General features: G+C 35.9%; 1 protein-coding gene across 1 annotated transcript; it reads right to left on the reverse strand.

The window, feature by feature from the left end:
- Positions 1 to 10,039: 10,039 nt before the first annotated feature.
- On the reverse strand, positions 10,040 to 15,485 carry LOC128237516 (baculoviral IAP repeat-containing protein 7-A-like). The gene is made up of 4 exons (XM_052953100.1): positions 14,335 to 15,485; positions 11,538 to 11,909; positions 11,036 to 11,368; positions 10,040 to 10,781 (listed from the first exon to the last, which is right to left on the reverse strand). Exons 1-4 carry the CDS (start codon positions 15,434 to 15,436, stop codon positions 10,585 to 10,587), a joined length of 2,004 nt encoding a protein of 667 aa, XP_052809060.1. The 5' UTR covers positions 15,437 to 15,485; the 3' UTR covers positions 10,040 to 10,584.
- Positions 15,486 to 17,172: the final 1,687 nt, after the last annotated feature.

Genomic DNA, 17,172 nt, shown 5'->3' on the forward strand with positions numbered 1-17,172 from the left:
ATCAAACTTATTTACTAGAATTGATACAAACCATGGCTCGTTTTATCAATTTTATAAAACTCGTTTACTAATTATCGTATTTAATGGCGAATCATATAATATATATTCTACCGCTACGTTTTAAATTATATGAAATGACCCTTGTGTTGCCAGCAAAAGATTGTTCTCATTTTGTATTAAAAATTTGACGCTATGACGTCATTTAAAAATTACGTAATGTTTTATTGAAATACACCCGAAACAAGACACGTCATGTGATTAAAATATGAATTATATTCCATCATTAATCCACGCGCAATTCATATCCCAAACAAACGGCTATACATATTCCACTTCAGTGCAATACGGCCGTATTCCACTCCGCTGACGTCAAATCATAAGCGTATCATTGCGCGATGTTAAAATGACGTCATATAACAAAAGAGTGCGTCATTAAAATAACATTTTCTATGAAAAACATGTTTCTTTAAAGTGATTTGACAAGTAATGTATATATAATGAAAGGGTTATAAGTACTTCGTTTTGACAATCTATCTTCTTTTATGCTGTCGTAAATACGCTGGCTAGCTAAATAGTTATTAAACTTGCCATTAACTGCTAATTTCCAACCTGGACGTATCTTTTCGACGGCATTTGTCGATGTCTTCGGGAAATAAATGAATGCTTCATAGACCTTCTTTCTGTGTATAAAGAAGATCATTTTCAGACCTTGTCTTTAAGCGTAGTCATTTCATCACTTGCATTTGAATTTTATTGTTTACAGTGGTGTAATTTCGAAAACAATCTTCTTGCTTTAGTTCCGTTTTAAGGTCTTTGAAAATAAATGGAACTAAAAGAGCACTGAGTGGCCATACTTGTTAAGGTATCTAAAGCTTGCAAAGTAGAGTGATAGTTGTATAGACTGTGGGGTATTATATTTGGACGCATTAGCAGTGTCCCTGTCGAGCAGTACTTCTTTCCATTCGGCGAATCATGAGATTCAAGATATATACGGAGACGTCAATAACACTGTTCTTACATAGTTAACGGTTTGAGCACAGGGTAATATGTGTTTCTCTCCCTCCGTCTACAACAAGGACAGGTAAGCAGGTAAACAGGTAAATATGTCCGAAGTTAACACTGCTCAGGCAAAATCTAGTATGATCATTTTATTAGCCGTGAAAAAAATACATTTATTCAACGATTTCAAATTGTTCGACAATTGCTTTGACATTGCGAGCGCCGTTGTTCATCCCTATCAACAAACAACGATAATCGTTCATCGAATGAAAATACAAATTGATGTTAAGTGCAACGATTGCTATACATAAGTCTTATTAATAAATATATATATATATTTCTAAATCGGCCAAACTAATTGAATGACAAACGTGCAAAATTAAAAGAATTAACTATTTTATTTGTACATTATGTTGACGCATTTGAATATAGTTTCAAAGATTGTTGGTGTTTTTTCAATGTATACATGGTATAAGCTCATGAGCATTCAACAAATGGAAATAAATAACATATTTCATATGTAAAACAATTAAAGGGAGGGGCGGATGCGCCCTCCTCCGCTGGATCCGCTAATCATACTTTAAATCACGAATATATGACTTCAAATCATACTTATGTTTAAAGCTCGTTCCAGCTTTTGCATCTTCCGCGATTACCTTGCCATGTTTTGTTTTTGGACTAGGGCACTTGTGGCCTAGTTCATAGCCATAACCGCGATGTCTGCATTTTCAAGCCGCATCTGAGGGTTCACTGACGTAATGTATTCATACGCTGTATTTTGATTGGATTGCCGTTAGCGAATTTGAATAATCAAAGTAGTACCAGAACTGATTACAATCACAACATCCAATAAAAATAGTTCTCCTAACAATTCAAGCTAACTGTATGTTCTTTTAATGAAGCACAATAAATGCATACGTAGCGAGTGAGTTAATCGGGTTAACCACATGCATGTTCTTGCATACGGTCAGATTATATGCAATAAGAATATGAACATATTGGAAAAGTACGCATCGAAGTTTTTCCGTTCAATGCTCTGTATTGATATACCCTCTTTCTCTTTTATCCGAAAAGAAATTAGTATCAGCTAACCGTGATGCCCGTCGCGCATTCGAAATGTCTTGTGAATTCATACGTATTAGAAGCGAATAAAGCGTGCGGTCTAAGAAGAAAACAACCAGGAAAGTTGGTTTAAAAAAGTAGTGTTATCCTTTGTATACAATGTTGGTATTCCGAAGTCGGTCACTGATGTTTTTTCGACATAATTTGCATGTTTCCGTGATATTTTCTTTTCGATACAAAGTTTTTTTAACCAATCATCGCATGGCACTTAGCAATTTTTTAAATACAACATGATTTTTGGTATTTATTGTTCAAATACTACTAATGTTAACTAAAAACCATACGCCGCGTACCTGTATAACTTTATATTTTGGAGGAAAAGTAAATCAGGGTACCAGTCTACTTATTGACCTCAAACTTTACTCTGATCAGAGCGGCCGAATGATTCAGACATGTTATAACTACTTCCGGATGCTGATGATGTGAATATCATAGTGTTTTATTGAGAAAATTTATCAATAAAGCCGCCATTGAATGATTACCACCATCAAACGGATTTATTTTCATCTTACCGTGGGTAGCATTTTTAATTTGACACGTTAATTCTCAAGCAATACAAGTTCGTTTGAAAAAATCATGTGATTTCAATTTTGCAAAATGGAGATAAAAATTATCAAATACATGTATGTATGCGCATACTTATTTATGAAGTTTCATTCTAAATGAAGCCAAATGTATGGATATGTGCACAGCATCTGTGAATAAGATGATTGTTTACCTATGTGCATAGAAAAATCTTGGAGCCACTCTCAGTGTAAGTACATGACATTGTGATAAACCATCGCCATTGATAAAACAATCTTGCATGCTCAATTTTGATTTCCTCTCTTATATAATGCACCAGTCAATTGTTACCACGGGCCCCCTCGGGGATATACCAGGGAAAAGAGCTGTGTTTTTACCTTTCAGGTGCCCTCGTAGCTAAAGAATTTCAGCGAACACATTATATACTACCTTTTTGGACGTGTTGTAAACATCAAAAAAATAAATATCAACATTACAGTTATGGAAGCCAGAACTAGTGTCCTCGCAATGCTGGGTGATTGCGGTGGTTTTTCTTCCCTCAAAATATATCAGGAAATTGCTCTTACCTTAGATCCCCGGGGTGTGGGGTTATTCACAGGATTTTACCACCAGTTCGTTCTCGCAGGGCAGGGATTTTACCGGGGATTGGCTGGATGGAAATCCGAGGGGGGCGTGGTTACAATTGTCTGGTGCATACTTTACAAGTTCTTTTTCTGAAGATGCTTTGTGCTCACTTTTTGTTTTTGCCAAGAATGAAAATCAAAAATCAGTCAGAGATATAGTATGGTGATGCATTGTTGTTAATAGATCAATATAAATTTGTGAAATATTTGAGGGAAAGGTATTTGGTTAAATAATTTACAAGTGTAACTTTTGAGTTTTATTTAACAATGCAGTGCTGAAAATTGTGGAGATATAATTGAATTTGTATCAATTAATCAGTTGACTTGTGGCGTTTAGGGAACAAAATCAAAATTTCAATAAAGATCCCTTATGTTGTGGAATAGTAAAGTAATGAAGATTTAATCTCACAACAGTCTTTCTCAAATGCTGTCAAGGCTTTTTTATGCTTAGGAATATCTAACCTCGCGATGTCAGACCAGAAATCATCTTGGCATGAGCTTGGATCACTATGTATCATTATCCACCAGTCAATTGTAACCACTGCTCTCACATCCGGGGGTATACCGGGGATAGCCGGCGAAATGGGCCATGTTTTTACCTTTAAGGTGGCCCCGCAGTGCCAGGTCTTCCCGGAAAATATAGTGTGGATGGGGCTTAACCTAATGTCCCTTGGGTGCGGGGCATTTATGGGGACTTTACCATCAGATTATCTCCGCAGGTCGGGGATTTTAGCTGGGGATGGCTGGACCGAAAGTAAAAGTCCCCGCTATTCCGTGACCGGGGGGGGGGGGGGGGGCGGGGGGCATGGTTACAATTGACTGATGCATTACCTTGTGTATTCAGATAAAGTTAAGAATAAATATTTATTTATATAACTTATACTCTGTAATCTAATTCAAAGATTTGAAAAAGGTATCCTTTATCAATAAATGCAAATATACATAAATGACTGTGCAAATCTTTTTGTATCCAAATATGAGTACCTTGCAGGGTGAATGTTATTTGTAAAAATTATACTAAGTGAGCTTTCAAGATTACCTTTCCAATCGCATACACAATGCAGTTTGAAACCTGAATAATTAAAACAAATCTTGGTTGTAGACCATTACTATTAAATATTTGATAAGTCACAGACATTATAAGGTACAGTTTAAAGGGGCTTTACTAAGTTAATGATAAAAAAGCAAAAATTGTAGAAAATTGACATAAACTTGGTATCGATGTGTACAATTAATACATTGAGACTTACTACTGATGATCCCCATAGTTTATAAATACTTTATTAATAGCAGTTATTTCGTGTTTTTCCATTAAAAAAGATTACTAGGTATTGTCGTTCCAAGACAAACATTTAAAAAGTTGTCAAAATGAGAGTGCAGCTTTAAACTCATAATAAAATGTCAATGCACTTCATTTGACATATTTTTAAACAGATGAAAAAATGTTATTTTTAAAAAGCACAATATATCTTTTATGTGACCTTACATTAAAATGAATTTATTCAGATCAGTGACTTTTCTTGCACTTAAATGTGAACAAGAAAGCTTGGGATTGAACACTAAATGAAACAGGAATGAAATTAAATGAATCACAAAATATCATCAAATTTATACACACAAGTGTTCTTTGATATACCAAAAAATGAAACTTTATTTACTAAATACGGTTATAAAAAATGATGAATACATTTGTAGGATTTGATATCCTACTAGATGTAACTCGGCTTCGTTCATTTTTCTAAACTTTCTCTCAGTGATGAGGAATAAATTGTATTCACTGCAGTTGTGTTTTCTAAGTTTATGAAAATAAGAACAATTGAAACAATTCATTAATAACTACTGTTGATCAGTGCAGATTGTGGGAGGTCATGGTTGATTTCAATGAACCACCAATAATCCCTGCCAAAATTGGATACTGATTGGTCAGTCAGGTGCTTTTGGTAGGCATGATTAGCATGAATGTTAATTTTAACCATCATTTATGAATGTTTACACAATCATTGAATATTGAAATAACAAGCGAAATGTTAGTTTGAATGATGAAAGCCATGAAATATGTGAACTATTCAAAAAGAGACCATTTTTTCAGCTTGTGTAAAAAATGAGAAAATTGTTAAGTAAAATTATTTATTGTTTATCAGGAAAATGTTGAAATCTCATGTTAAAGCCTATAGTGATCATACTTGATTGCTATTTTATTGGCACGTATTGCATTTTATTCATTGCAATATTTATGTAAAACATCAATTATTATGTTGACTTAAGTGTGTAGATAAGAACTAATGGTATAGGTGATGTGAGAATGATCTCATAAGTCTTTAAAACCCCTTTTGGTATTGTGAGTTTTTTGCTCAAGTCTTGTTCAGTTTAGCTTTTGAAGATTTTCAAAGTAACTGCAAAACAAGTCCAGCTGTCTAGAAAGACTATGTCAAACCCTGACCAGATATAATTTCTTGTCTTTTCAAATTACCTACTTGGCAATGATTTTATCATAACATAGGATATTGGTTTGAACATGTTAGTGTTTTTGTATGTGGAATGAAATATCATAAGTGGCACTAAATTGAACATAATTAATAGTTCTCATTGATATTACACATAGCCCCAAGTACATGTTGATCTAAGATTTAAGGCTTGTATGGAGTCAGGGCAAGAAAAATGCATGTTAATACATTGTACTTTCCAACACAATAACTGTTTGTTTATTCAAGTAAATAAAGCAATCCCAACACCAAGGAACTGCAGTATTGCATAACAAGCTTAATTGACATTATGAGTTGGAGTTCAAATTGCTGCAATTAAAGGCACATCTAGTTTTCAGAATTATTCAAACTCTGATTTAGCAACCTTAATTTAGTAATATGAACTTCTTTTGCGAAATGAAAGCTTTTTTAGATTTACAAGGACGGGTGAAAAGTATTTGCCAAATGTACTGCAACACCTGATACCTGTTGCCTAGGAATCCAACAAATTCTTGGCACTCCAAATGTTACAGTACTATTCAATTTGGAGTGCCTGAAAAGAAAGCTTCTTGATTCTACATTCACCATCTTCTTTCTGTATGACATATTGGACCAGGGAATCATGAACCTACAACCTTTTGCATCTATTGAGATAGGGAGCTATCAGGACAGTGACAGAGGACAATATAAGAATGGCCAACTGCTTCATTTATTGAGTTATCTAATGCATACAAATTAAGACGGAGAAAATAATTCTAAATTTTTCCAAACTACTTCCTTAAGCATCTTGTACATGTATGTAGTTGTCTTTTACAATGATTGTTCAAAGTTACAATGGCCCTGTGGGTTAAAGATGCTCTGTCCACGGGGTAACAGGTTTTGTACATAATAGGATTATAAGTACTGCGTTTTGATCCAGGAAGTTGTATTCGACTCAAGTAGATTTTTGCAGATTCGGACACCACAAGGCACAAGCCGAGTAAAATCAAAATCTACAAAAAACTACCAGAATCAAATATGACATTCCGCCTTATCCGGATCAAAACGCAGTTACCACATTTTAGCCTAAAATGTTATAATTATGGGAACTACTTTTATGCGCAGTCACCCATAGTCGCTTAGGTGTTAATCCGATCTGGTCATTGTTCAGTTTAATTTCGTCCCGTCCAGACGTCCAGTATTTGACTTTAAAAAATGGCGGCATCAGAAAATGGCGCTCGACCGAAGACAAAGGCTTCGCGAAAAGTTCAAGAGGCCATTGAGTCCCTAGTGGAGGAGAACAAGGAAATCCAAGAGGAGCTTGTGAATTTGACTCAGAAGAAGGAGACCTCTTACGACTCTCTGGATGCTTTACGTCGTGAACGCTCGGTTCTACAACAGCAGATAGAAGAGTGGCGTACCGACGTCACAAGAGTGGTATATGACCGTATTGCACTGGAGCGGAATATGGGTTAAAGTATTTTGTGATATGTATTGCATGTGGATTACTGATGGGTATAAAATAAAAAATAAAATTATGTTTGGTATTCCATTCTCACTAGCAGTGTGATGAACTGCTGATACCATGTTATGAAATTTGATGGTCAAAGTATTTAAAAGACATTTCAATATTTCATACTTTAAAAACGATATTCATCTCATCTTAGTCTACTCAACTTGCTTTGCTATGTACAAAAGTCTGCAGCAGTTATATGAATAGCATGAGACAGAAGGCAGTGCCTAATATTTATCAACAGCACTAAGTTATCATGGTAACATGTTATATGAATTGAATACCAAGCACAAATTAAGAGGGAGAAAATAATTCTTCACTTTTTAAATAAAAACTACTTCCTAATAGCATTGTGTATGCAGTATGACATAGGTGTACAATGTAGATGTCTTTTACAAAGATTGTTTAAAGTGTGGCCCTATGGTTTAAAGTTTCCCTGAAAAAGAGGCGACAGGTTTTCTATATAGTATATAATAACATCATTGAAAATCTTCTCTGAAACTGCAAATAACAGTTCTTTGATATAAAAGGAATTGATCAAATTAAAGAAGTATTTGTGCCAACCACTTAAATTAATTTGTACAAGTCTGATTTAACGACTTTGAGAAATTCAAAAGAACTATGACTTTATCTGATTTAACGCTTTAGCCCCCCCCCCCCACCCCCCTCACTCTACACACACTTGACTAGATTTTTCAAATTTCCTTTGCAGCTTGCAAGCAGTTTTAGTCTAAAGTTTAAGCTAGCCCATTAAACAGTGACCCCTTGTGATGTGAGCCGATTTTTTCAATGCTTAGAACATGGTTGTCAACATTCCCCTGAATGAAGCCCTAGTCCATCAGTGCTTTCAGCACTTTGATTAAATTTATATATCCATGCACTAACACCCAAAATAAACGTAATAGGGACGCCTCCGAACAAGCGCCAGCCCCTATCAGTTGTTTTTTTTTTCACTCGACAAGAGGCTAAATCGACAATCATTTAATCAAGGCCTTGCTACGGGTCTTGCTATAGATGTGGGTGTTGTAACTCGGAACATGTTAACAACGTTTCATAAGAGCATCTAAGTCATTGTGAACATTACTAATGTTGTAAAGGTCGTCACTGCATCTTCGCGATTACCTTATGCCCCCATTTCACCAAGGATTGTTTTTTTCTAATCGGCCCGATCTGTACCAGATTATCCCCGATTATTTATTTTTTTGATCGGTCAGATTGTCGTCCTGAATCGCCTCCAATCGTCCCCATTTTTTAAGCCGATTGAATCCCGACCAATGAACCACGGCGAGGGACGATTCACGGACGTTCCTCGAGCGATCGACACGTTTCAGGGGCGCAAGTATGCGAACGTACGCGCAAGTACCCGCAGGTACAAGACAAAGGCCCGGTAGAGACTCGCAACTCGTGCGCAAGTGAGCGATGTTCGCGCGTTGTTCGGCCGAGAGGGACCGAAAATGGGAGATCCCGGCTCGAGAGAGGACGCTTTCGGCCGCTCTGCGGCCGATGTCCGCCGTTCTTACGCCGTTCTTCGCGCGAAAGTGGCCGAATGTAGGCTTATGTTGACGCAGGTAGCCGCAGACACCCGAAAGTAAACGTTCTTCGGACGATTTAAACGATCTTTGGCCGACTAAATTTACCCAGATCGGCGAGAGATAGGTGTTTTTGTGGCCCGACTATATAAATCGAGCCAGATCGAAGCCTTTCACCATTTTCTGACAAGCCAGTGAAGGTCATGGACCAACAAGCAGTGCTGAGGCTTGTTGTAGCTTTACAACTTCGTACTGCTATAGCACAGAAATTTTTTTACAAGACTAGAAAGTATTATGAGGAAAGGAACAGGGTCAAGAGAAGATATGCTAAAAAGAAGTAAGTTGTTGTGAATTGTTAAAGGTTTTTCACCTGTGTTTTGTTTCGGTACCTGTTCTGAGAAAAGTTTGCAGTTTATTTTTTTATTATAAAGATTTTACAGTTCTCTGGCATTGGTATTAATTTGTACATTTATTATTATTTATAATTACTTTGAGTAAATATATGCTTTGCTGTTCTATTAAGTAACAATTAATTATTTGTGACATTTAAAAGGATTTCTATATGTTCTGGTGATGGTCGGCGCTTACAATCCGACGACACTACGCACGACCCTCGGAAGAGAGCGGTAGAGGCTAAACGACAGCTCCAGAGGGTTCCAGAGGGCGCGCGAGACAAGTGGACCTTCAGAGGACCCTCGGGTGACCAAGGCGACCACGGGCCGACTGTTTTTGATCGGCTACTGGTTTTCAACTTGATTAAAAACAGTAACCGATCACTTTTTAGGTACCCGACCCTCGGCGGACTAATGCGATCACGCCAGATCTTTATTTTTAAATTTATATGTCCTTGCATCAACACCCAAAATAAATGTAATAGGAACGCCTCCGAACAAGCGCCAACGCCTATCAGTTGTTGTTTTTTCACTCGACAAGAGGCTTAATCGACAATCATTAAATCCAGGCCTTACTTCGGGTCTTGCTATAGATGTGGGTGTTGTAACTCGCAACATGTAAACAAAGTTTCATAAGAGCATCTAAGTCATTGACAGCATGAAGTATTTCGAACGACACCGACAACTACATCAAGGCTATAACAATACTTCGCCCTTTTTCCCTCGAAAAACAGACTAGCGAATAAACATCAATTTAGAAACTAATCTAACGCTTGGAAATCAGTTCAAACTTCAAACCAAACTTCACCTCACTGTGGTAATTTCTACCAAGTGTACATAAATATCGTCTTTGTTAACATGCTAATTGTATTGGTAACAGTATGATTGTAAAACGTTTATTTGATTTTTTTATAAAAATAAATTCATTTCATAAATAACATAACAATAGTTTCGCTGCCTTAATAGTAAGTCACACTAGACCACGGTTCCGCCATTCAAGGGACAAGCTTAGTTGCCTTATCTGTATCCAGGACCCTGTTTATTGGGGCAAGGCTAAGGTCACACGCACGCACGCACGCACGCACTCACACACACACACACACACACACACACACACACACGCACAACAAGAACAAAAGCGACGTGCATGAATATACATTAACTTTTGGAGTCATTGTTTTGGAATGTCAGTGGAGCAGGTGATCATTTGGTGGGTTAAACTAGATGGTACACAATCTCACACTTATTGTGATAGTTATCAATCATATAAAATAATACTTATGAGGTATGTGATCTGTTAAAGATATTGGCATAAGTACACGTAACACAAGCTATCAGCAAGGCCTGCCTTCACTGTTAGAAGGTACGTGTGTTGGGTGTGAAGATTAGCGCAATCATGACCCAGGCGTCAAAAATTCCGAACAATAATACAGGGCAGAATTATGACATAAACGCCCTAACAGTGCCTTTTATGACTGTCCGACAGATGGCGCATTTTCGGAGTGCGTGCGCACATTCAGTGCATGTCACCATGTGACCGCACGGAAGGAAAACCATGCTGGCGTCGTTGTCCATGCAGACCTTGCACATCATCTGTTGTTTCAAGGACTCGTTTTCTTCGGATAACTTCTGCTTAGCTGAAATTAGATATGGGATATTTCAAACATTCGTCGGATAACTTCTGCTTAGCTGAAATTAGGTAAGGGATACTTTAAATATTTAGCGGTATATTCCTATCGCTGCTATCCAAAAAAAAATTGCTCGAGCTATCGCAAAATTTTAAACGTTTCTTTGTTATTGCAAATGGGACACGAGTTAGAAATCAACTAAATTTTAATAAACCAACTGTATTGAATTGTTTCGACATAGTCCATTATAATGTAAAAATTACCTTCGTCTAAACCAGTCGCTCTTCGTTGTTCTGCTGGAAATGTATTTTTCGATGCTGCTTCTGGACTTTGTATTGACTTTGTGCTGTCGGTGATATTCGAGATTTGCTCTTTATCAGTGATATTTGAGCTTTGTTTTCTGTCGGTGATATTCGAGATTTGTTCTCTGTCGTTGATATTCGAGCTATGTTCTCTGTCGGTGATATTCGAGCTTTGCTCCCAGCCTGTGATATTCAAGTTGTGTTCCTCCACATGTTCGGTCTCATGATTGGCCGCAGCGCTTTGGTAGGTCAGTAAATAATCTATCACCTCCTCTTTTCTCGCTATATAGGAGTCTAAAATAAGATATTAAAATACCATGATTGAGTTATAATCGGTCAAACATGTGGAAAAGACAGAATCAATAATTAAAGGTTTTTTTTGTACCTGTATTAAAAAAAGTAACTTTTTAAATACGGATTATAAAAATAATAACTTTTGACTCTAGTTAAGATTTCAATGTACCTGTGTTGTGTGTTGGCTGCAACAGCGCTTCGTCAATTGAATTTGCTGAAAATCCCATCTCTTGTAGCTCCTTTATAAGGGTTCTATTATCATTACTTTCACTCGGCACAATACTACTTGCAGATGCAGATTCAGTGTCCTCAAAAAGTGTTTGTTGGTCAATATACCGTTGATCTGTATCCGTGTCTGAGTTACCGAAGCTTTCAAGCCCGCTTGTCTGAAGACACGTATCGATAAATTCCTGCCCTTTGCACTGTTTAACGTATTGGCAGTGCGGGAACCATCGCGCGTGCTCAATCCAGGGATCGTCACCATGTTCCCAGTTACGCATGCCCCCTCCGCAGAAGAAGCAGCGGACGCAGTCTGCGACCCCTTAATACAAAATAATGTTAAGCATATTATTATATTCCACATAATTATTTTAATCAAATTATGCTAAGAACTTCTAAACCTGCCATCCTAAAGGACTTAAATGATAGCTCCACTTAGTCTTAGTAGCATATACTTGACTATACTATTTAATCACTCTTGTTATCAAGATATTTAACATCATATTTGGCATTCACCTACCACAAGCGGATTCAGGGGGGGGGGGGGTCGCTACCTGCACCCCCCCCAAAAAAAAAAAAAAAATTATAAATAAATAAATAAATAAATAATAATAATAATAATAAAATAATAATAATAACGAATCGTCGAGGTTTACTTTTATTTCAATATCGGAGAAGAAAAGTAATACAATACGCTAAAGATGCACCATTTCGGACTAGAAATTACAAAATTTCTTTGGGGGAGGACCCTCAAACCCACCTGCCAACACTTTACACCAAATAAATTTCGTTTCTGGGGGAGGGGCGCAAGTAATATAGGTACGCATGTATATAAGAATACAATATTTTAAATGTGTGTCTTTAAATCAATTAACAATAACTCTTTATCTTTTTGTTTCATACTATCAACATGAAAAACTACATTTTATATGTGTTTTATTTTGTTTATCTTCGTTCAAACGTTGCAGAAAATTGCAGAAGTTTGGAAATTCACGTATATATTGTTATACAGATTTCTTTCTTGTCTATATAATCATATGACATTTAAAAACTTCTACACATCGACTATCAAAATTAACTAGGACGACAAAACCTCACTAATGATTTTCACACATAAAATGGTATATTGATACATAAAAAATGGACTGAACGAATTTTCCAACCCGTTTTACCTTTAAAAATCATGCAACCGTTGTTAAAAAGATATCAAAAGTTCATTAACAATTCCAACTTCTAGACATAACCTTTTACATAAAAAAACATAGTGGCTGACTTTATCTTTCTCGGGTTAATATAATATTCAATCACTCTCCATGACATTTAATAATTATATAATGTTCAAAATAGGTAAGTCTTTATAGCAAAAAAGGGCTATGTGAAGCTAGTTTTTCACGACAATTTACCCATTTACACTGATGGTTCCTATGTACGACAAATGTAAGACTAATCGCAGCGGTCCATCGTTTCTAAATACAATTATTTCTGTTTCCTTCTGAGTGATATCCATACCGGTATTTTCACTACATTTAGAAGAATTATTTTATTTTATTTGTAATTTAATAGCGTTGTCAGCGCATCGCCACCCGCGATGCTTCGGAACGTAAATACCTCTTTAGAAAGGTAGACAACTCATGTAAGCATACATTAACTATTTATTTTGTTTTTGTTTCCCTTGTATTGTTGTAATCTTATAATAAATGGGATGGGTTTTATCATCATCGCCTACTCGTACATATCCACGTAAATTTTACTACATAGGCATTGATTCCTTGGACCCATTTTATGCAACCAGGTATTGCTATATCTATCTATGTATCCGTACCGAAATTCGTTGAACTTTTTGCCAGTGATAGGAAAGTTAAGTATTAAGACAGAAATTCGATAGTATTATTTAGCACTCTCTGACGTCACTCTTTTTCCCCATAATTCTCTGGTAGGTGGCGCTTTTTTTAGCGCTTAAAACATTGTTAAGCGCGCCTCCAGCCGAGCGGCCATTGTTTAGATATTAAATTTGAATAAATTTGAAAAATGGCGTCTGGTAGTGCGAGATTGAAGAACGCGGTGAATGTTGAGGGTTCGATTATGTATGTACAAAAAGCTTTTGAACTAAGAAATATGTTTGTTTATATTTAACATATCTAATTGATATCTATAAAGCAACCACTGTCCCCTCACCGTGATAATATTATAGTATTATAAATATATATAATAGGTTGTATTTTACAATAATAAAGTGTTATTTATTGTAAACTTTTGTAACAATGAAATTGTATTTGACCACTGATCATGTGATCATGTATCCCCCCCCCCAAATGATAGATGAGTCATGCGCTGTGACGTAAAACTTTAAGTCATGACGTCAGTAAACATCATCGCAAGTTTAGTGAAATGTATATTAATGCGCTTTTCTATGTATTTTTTCACACACAAAAAATTGTAATTTAAAGTATGCTAGAAAAAATACCTATCATGTGTGTCCGTTCCGGATAGATTAAGCCGACCCTCGGGAACCCTGCGTAGTCGGTAACTCGACAAGTGTCGGATTATTCTATTCGGGATTGAAACCCATGACAGACATAATTATTGTTGTTGAATAAAAATAGTTATACGTGGTCCGTAAAAAAAATTGGGAAGTACTTGTTTATATTATCAAATAAATGTATTAAGCATTGCTAAAAAAAATTATAATTCTAACAAAAACTATCCGTACTTTGGACTGAATATTTAATAGGATCAAAAAGTATTACCTGTATGAAAAAGACCACACTCTACGAGGTGTTTTGATGAAACAATATGTGAATACGCCCATTCCTTAAAAGTGTCGTGTCTTTTACGTGTATTTGCATACTCGGGATATTTAGCTGTATTGGTTGAGTCGCTAATTTCCCTTCGAACCATTTTCCTTCCATTTTCTTGATGATCTCCATTATCGTTTTCAAGTTCATTTCTATTTATATACTCTGGTTTTCCATGATTATGACACGGAGTAACTTCTTCATTGGGCCCAACACTACAAGCGGAATTACCCTGATTTCCACTTGACTCATTTGCGGAATGAATAGCGATATTTGATTCATCTTTTCCAGTTATAAAGGCACAATCTGGTGATATATTCCGGTGTGTGTCATCAACTGATACTTCACGTGGCCACTCGTTATTTGTAACACCACAACTGAAGCACTGTACGATATCTTTGTCCCCTGTGTAGAAAAACCCACTTTGTGAAAGTCGGATGAAACTGATGTCTGGATTGTCCACCGGAAATTTATTAAACGATGCGAATCTGTTCCATTCTTGTTCCATGTGTTGATTGTCTCTGCTCAATGGGAAACATTGAATATGTCGAGCGGCAGGCTCAAAGAAATTCGTATAAAGGTCTCTCGTCATATGTTGTTTAGTATTTTTGGCCGCTTCCCGTACGCAATCCCCTATTTTTGAACTGAAAAGGTCCAAAACATTATTCATCTCATGGTCAATGTGTGGACTGGTTGGTCCATGTTTTATTTTCACGTAGCAGAAACACAGCATTAGTATTGCACTGTCAAGATGCTTTTCGATAGGTAACTCCGGGATGGTTCCTTTAACAAAAAGCCACAAATCATGTGTATCGTTATTTCCATTTAATGTATTCTTGGAAATTTCAATTCCAGTTGTGAATTGACTTCTGTTCATTTTGACAGATTCCATCATATCCATATGTCCAACACATGTCGTAGTTGCATTTTCCCATCTTTCGACAAAATCCCGTCCATTTGAAAGTTCTCTGCAATTTTGCTTGTCACCCCAATACAGGCATAAGCTTATAGTACATGTTATAATAAATAAGAACACTTTAATCAAAAAATACATTTTGTTCAGGTTTGTTGGTTAGGATCATGCATCACGGTGAGTAAAACGTAAGTTGTTGGTCTACTGTATTTATACTAAATTTCTAGAATCCCAGTAAATCTATTTTAATCCAGTTTATTTTTAAGAAAGATAATTCTCAAAAGGGAAACTTGTTTCGATTGAATAATTACTTTAAGTGAGCTACCTCGGAAAGTTAAACTTGTAAAAGGCCCTTCTTTCTAATTATTACTCTGTCGTCATGTTTAACTTTTCTTTACGCTACTGCAACGAAGGAACCCATGCCAACTCATTATGCTAAAATATAAAACGTTAACTCTCCATTATATTTTAAACAAAACTTCTTTAAAGCAGTAAATAAATTTTAAAAAATGTTTTGTCATTATTAAAGTTGATTTCAAATTTAAAGCTGCACTCGCACAGATTTAACGGTTTGACAACGTTTTTATTTTTTGTCTTGGAACGAGCCAATGTTTGCGAAAATCCGTGGAAACCAGTTAAATACTCGACTCGTGACAAAAAAATTAGATCGCATATTTTTATATTTAAGTTCAAAATTTTATGTTTTATGCATTTTTCTTAAACCGTTGGTTTAGGCCATAAAACATTAGTTTTCGAACGAAAATATGAAAATCTACGATCTGAGTTTTTAAGAAATCTTTAATCATTGGTTTGCAGATATTTACGCAAAACATTGTTCTTTCCACGACAAAAAAAAAAAAAAAATGCAAACACTGGTAAATCCGTGAGAGTGCAGCTTTAAGTTCGAAAATGCATATCCATATTCTGTTACTGGCAAATTCCAAGAGTATGCGTTGTATGCATGTAAGGTGTACCTTTATGATCCAAAATACATAAGCATACAATACAATTATCTGATTAAGGATAGGCATTTTTAAGAACTAGCGTTTATTTGGATTTATTTAAAAAATTACATATACGGACAACAATTTCCCGTTATATCAGTTACTGCACCCATTATTTATGCACAAATTAGTAAGAAAAACTCTTGCTGTATTCCCTGCATGGCTATGTGTGTTATCTCATTACATCATAACATAAGTTCATAAAAGCCGTTCCTTTTAAAGTTCTCACAATGACAGTTGAGTGTCTACTTATATTTTAAGAATATTAAAATAAAATCACCTGAATGCTATTTTGTTTACCGATATCAATATCGTGATTTCAGTCGTAGGCCTCATAAAACAACAACCAAAAAACTGTAAAAGCTTTAAAACAATATATATCGTAAAATGGTTTGTATTTTCTGTACAAAGTCAAGGTGATACGAGTTTTAGTCTTGTTATATCTACATAAAAACTACTACGAGCGGTATTTCGTCCCAGTTCTTTGTTTTATTATGTTTTCTTTTCTGTAATATAAAATAAAATATCCGGCCGTATATTTGTTTCTGGCCCGAGGTAGATATTTTCTAGCCGGATATTAGTCATGGGCATTATCCTGCCTGGGATTTTTCTGAATTTGCTGAGTTGAACGGGTTCTGAGTACTACCTAGTACGACAGGTCCACCTTCCACACCGTATAAAAAACTACTCCGGGTAAATTTGCAAAGCTGGCCTTAAATCATCGCAACAAAACATGTTGTCCGGGTAGACCTTGTACTCACTAGCATAAATTAAGTATGAATTACTGCAGTTTAACAATGTCAATTTTCGTGCTATTAATTTCTCTCCTGTGTACTAATGCACAGAAATTAATGTTTACTTTTTGTAAGACAC

Source organism: Mya arenaria, chromosome 6 (genome assembly GCF_026914265.1).
Source record: "Mya arenaria isolate MELC-2E11 chromosome 6, ASM2691426v1".
NCBI classification, from domain to species: domain Eukaryota; kingdom Metazoa; phylum Mollusca; class Bivalvia; order Myida; family Myidae; genus Mya; species Mya arenaria.